The sequence below is a fragment of the Temnothorax curvispinosus genome, unplaced genomic scaffold, assembly GCF_003070985.1.
Source record: "Temnothorax curvispinosus isolate PA1 unplaced genomic scaffold, ASM307098v1 QBEX01008415.1, whole genome shotgun sequence".
Taxonomy (NCBI): Eukaryota; Metazoa; Arthropoda; class Insecta; order Hymenoptera; family Formicidae; genus Temnothorax; species Temnothorax curvispinosus.
This window is the reverse complement of record NW_020218195.1, coordinates 1-4,468: the sequence shown is the minus strand read 5'-3', so window position 1 is coordinate 4,468 and position 4,468 is coordinate 1. Positions and strand designations below refer to the sequence as shown.

At 36.8% G+C, this 4,468-nt stretch overlaps 1 protein-coding gene across 4 annotated transcripts; it reads left to right on the top strand.

Moving 5' to 3' along the window:
- Positions 1-1,265: 1,265 nt before the first annotated feature.
- Positions 1,266-4,462, top strand: LOC112457909 (leucine-rich repeat flightless-interacting protein 2). Of its 4 annotated transcripts, XM_025021224.1 has the most exons (4): positions 1,266-1,929; positions 2,943-3,120; positions 3,404-3,423; positions 4,201-4,462. In XM_025021224.1, exons 2-4 carry the CDS (start codon positions 3,037-3,039, stop codon positions 4,268-4,270), a joined length of 174 nt encoding a protein of 57 aa, XP_024876992.1. In that variant the 5' UTR covers positions 1,266-1,929; positions 2,943-3,036; the 3' UTR covers positions 4,271-4,462. The 4 variants fall into 4 exon arrangements, with proteins under 4 accessions (XP_024876992.1, XP_024876990.1, XP_024876989.1 ...); XM_025021222.1 differs by lacking the exon at positions 3,404-3,423 and having other exon boundaries at positions 1,326-1,845; XM_025021221.1 differs by lacking the exon at positions 3,404-3,423 and having other exon boundaries at positions 1,326-1,929.
- The last annotated feature ends 6 nt before the right edge of the window (positions 4,463-4,468 follow it).

The window sequence follows — 4,468 nt, the reverse complement described above, 5'->3', positions numbered from 1 at the left end:
AGCATCTTATGTAAATCAATATGGCGACTTTATGCTGGATGCTCATTGGTTGGCTCAAGCCCGGTCTTTAGGCCCGGTGTCCATGATGCAAGAACTGTGTCCAAGTTTCGGTTTAAGGGGATCCTGCAGTGACTGGCGAACTTCCTCGATGTCGATAATGTCAACCTTTCTAATTTTGTTTTCCCTATATCTGTCTTTGTCTAACGAAATGACATCTGTCCTTTTTTCGATTGCTCGCCATCTTTCGCAAGATCCGGCAACTACTGTTGCTACTCTTCTTGTCATTTGCATCCGTATTTGCATTACTAAAATAATTTTTCGATGGATCTTTTTTTGTACGCATTGAATCTTACTTCTACTTGCACGATATTATTCCTACATGTTTTCCCAAGGGCAGATGATAAAAATTATGTATGTATAAACTGCAGAATTTTTGTTTTAAGCAAATATTGTCGTCAGGTGACAGCTGCGTATGTGCCCAAATAAATAACATTTTTAATTTTTTGGCGTTTTTGATATAAAATCGCGTTTTCTGCCCTAGATTTTTGTGCGTACTTTAATTCTAGACCAAAAACTTGCAATTCTGTAAAGCCAATTAAAAGATCCATCGAAAAACGATAATGTCGGTAAATCATACGGCTGCAGGATCCCCTTAAGTTAATGAAACTGCTACTTTTCTGTAAGAGCTGCAAGTTGATTAGCTTAAATCAAAACTTGGACACAGTTCTTGCATCGTGGACACCGGGCTTTACAGAAAAGTAGCAGTTTCATTGGCTTAAACTGGCTTAAACCGAAACTTGGACACAGTCCTTGCATCGTGGACATCGGGCTTTATGGAGGATTCACACTGCGTCCGATGTTCGACGTACGACGATCCGACATCCAATAAGAAATTTTTGTCTCTAATAATAAATTCTGTTATTGGATATCGGATCGTCGTACGTCGAACATCGGGCGCAATGTGAATTCTCTATTATGGAGGATTCACATTGCGTCCGATCACGTCCGATGTTCGACGTACGACGATCCGACATCCAATAACAGAATTTATTATTAGAGACAAAAATTTCCTATTGGATGTCGGATCGTCGTACGTCGAACATCGGACGCAGTGTGAATCCTCCATTAGAAGAAGGCCTGTTAGTTTAGCTGAACTTGTTGCACAGTTCATCTTTCCTCTTTTCCTTTTCTCTCCAACGCGAAAGGAAAAAGAGGAAAGATGAACCGTGCAAGAAGTTCAGTTAAAACGAACAGGCCCTAGACGTGGGATTCGTGGACACGGCAAAGAGCGGTGAAACGCGGCACGGCTGCGCGATCACGCGGTGCAGCATAGTGCAGCATAGTGCAGCACGGTGACGGTGTGGTGCGGCGCGGCGCAGGGCAGGGTGCTCTTTAGGTGTTTCGTGTTCGTCACTATTCTCACACACAGAGCACACAGACAGAGTGCGAGCGAAGTGGTGCGCTGGCCGCTGTGCGCTGGTGCCTGGTGCGAAGTGCGGAGTGTGAGGTTTGGAGTGGATGCAAGAGCGCGATTAAAAAATGTATCTTTCGCTAAGCTCAAGTGCGGCACCGCGCACCGCATTTGTCGAGTCTCACGCTTGAGTGGACCAGTCGCCGGTCGGCCGACGGCCGGTTATTAAAGGATCTTGGAACTTGGAACGATTCTTGCGTATCTCGAGACGCGGAGCCCGTAATGCCTGTAACCGCCGATTGTAAATTAAGATAGACTCGACGATACCGCCAAGTCCGCCAAAGTCATCGCGGATCGCGGAGTGTCCAACCAGCCAAGTTTCGTATCGCGTTGTGACCAAGTCATTCGATTATATTCCATCGATTGTATTTATAGTACGTACTCGGCACTTATCCTTGCATGCGACTTGGTTCGGGAAATGTCTGTCTATCCACCGCGACTGACGACGTATTCTAGTCGTAAGTGTTCGCCCGTAATGAACAACAGAATGGTGGAATCGCAATGAAAAACAGTCATGCATATGTACATACATTTATTATACATATTATATATATATATATATATAATGTATGTATATAATATGTATGTATGTATATTACGTATGTGCAGTGTGCCCCACGCGCGCGCGCGCGCGCGATGTGTGTATGATGAGTGCGCGTGTGTGTGTGTGAGTGTGTGATTGTATATGATACGCACACCCAAGCGCACGCGCGCGCATATGTCGTTTAGAATGTCTATGTCTATAATAGATGTTCGTTTGTAGTGTACATAATATATCGTAATTCTCTTTCTTACCTCACGCGTACCCGATTAAATCCTTTTGTGTAGCTTTGTAATAGTTATGCTGTACATGCATTAAAATACAAAAGTTCTATGTAGAAAAAAGAAAAGAAAGACGTATATATTAAAATAATAAATATATTGAATTTACATGCGCGCGCGCGCATACAGCATACAGCGATTGCAAATTTTTGTATTTGGAAAATTGTTTCTTCCTATGATTGATTTTCGTTTTCATCCTTTTTGAGTATAGTACATAGACTACAAAGTGTCATAATTTTCATATAAAGTGGGATTTGAAGGAAATAACAATCAATCAGATTAAATTAATAATTTAGCGTAATAAAATCTCTAATAAATTAATAAAATCTCACTATAAAGTTTTCAAAATGTCTATCAAACTTGGCAAATACATATATAGGCTGCATTCGCGAAGCACGCTATTAGCGCTATTTGCTTATTCTAGCCTTGGTTTACACCTAATGAGCGATAAAGAATGATACGATAGCGCTAATAACGAATGCTCCCCGAATGCAGTCACAATAAGATTAATTGTGACCAAGTGATTACAATTAAAATTATAAACGAAAGAGAAATCGTAGTTTAAATTCGGTACAACATTGATTTGTCACGTTATTGACTTTCCTGCAAATAACCACTCCAGCTTACATTTGTATAAATTTGTCCTTAGCTAATCGTTTACCTGTTAATGTGGTGTCAGCTAGACGTGGATTCTTCTAAAATCGTTACGTTTGAAACAAAAGTTGTAAGAAAAGAAATTCAAAATGGAATCGGCTATAGCTGGGCGAAGGCGTACTGCCACACGGCATTCTGCAGAAGATCAAGCGCTCGATCAAATAGCTAAGGAGGTATGATCTCGATGATACAAAAAAAAAAATATATATATATATATTTTTTTTATACATATTTATACATCTATATATATATATATATATATATATATATATATATATATATATATATGTGTGTGTACAATATGTACATATATTATGTTCTATGTTGAAAAACAATTGACATGCATAAACATAAGTTTGTATTACAAAATTATATTAGATATTATTTGTACAAGTCACTTATTTATTTTAAGTAGTACGTATAGTTGTTTAGTTATCCTTTTATTTAATTTTTCAGTGCAGTTATCCTTTTGTTGTGTACGTATGTATGTGAGTGCTGCTATTAAGAAATTAAAATTTTTGCTTCCAAGGATTTTTGTCAGTCTTTACAATACTTTTATTCTGTTCTATATTAATTTGTCTTAGAAATAATTAATCGATACAAATCGTGCTTTTTTCGCTTTAAGAATATAAATTATTATGTTAAAACAGGAGCATTGCTTATATCTTATTACTGTTGGCTTAAAACAGTGCTTGTGAATAGACTTATAGTTGTAATTGTTTGCAGATTTCTTATATCTTTATACATTATAGTACAACCGTCTTATGTATATGTCTTTGAGGGAACAATGTTTCATAAGCACGTTACAAATGTTTTCTTTTGTAATGTTTGTAACGTCATCAGATAGTTGCAAATATAATTCTTTTATGTATAATCAGATATATGTATTAACAGATAAAATATATTACTAATATTACGCACATTTGCTTGTTATTTATTAATTTATATTCAGATAAAATGTATTATTAACATTTCCACATATTTTGTTTATTATCTATTTATTAATTTATTAAATTAGTTAATTAATTATATCTAATTATAGCTTGATTTGTACAGCAACTGTACATAAGTAATTTGTCTTTCGATAAAAATGAACTTATAATGGAGGAGTACATAATTCATTTCCTTTGGTTTTGCTAGTTACTCTAATAGATGTTCCATCCAAAAACTTTCTAATATGGTTGTAATGAATGAAATGTAATTATACATATGCTCTTGATGATATATTGGATTTTCTATATATGTACTTTCAGGCAGAAGCAAGACTGGCTGCTAGGAGACAGGCAAGAGCAGAAGCCAGGGAAATACGAATGCGTGAATTAGAAAGACAACAGAAAGAGGCAGAGGAGAATGCTGATAGGGTTTATGACATGTGTGCAGGTAGTTTTAAAGAAATAAATCGTATCTTAAGTTTCATGCTTTATACTTCGATATGTTTTCAATGATTTATTTCTAAAACAGCTTTCTTTGTGTGATTCGCAACAGTTGTGACAAACTTCAAGAGAAGGAGGGGAGGGTGGG

Excerpts from the sequence above, each read along its gene's own strand:
- LOC112457909 (XM_025021222.1), top strand. The coding sequence starts at position 3,037 with ATGGAATCGGCTATAGCTGGGCGAAGGCGTACTGCCACACGGCATTCT. Across the intron at positions 3,121-4,200 it reads TCGATCAAATAGCTAAGGAG|GCAGAAGCAAGACTGGCTGC; the intron begins GTATGATCTCGA and ends ATGTACTTTCAG.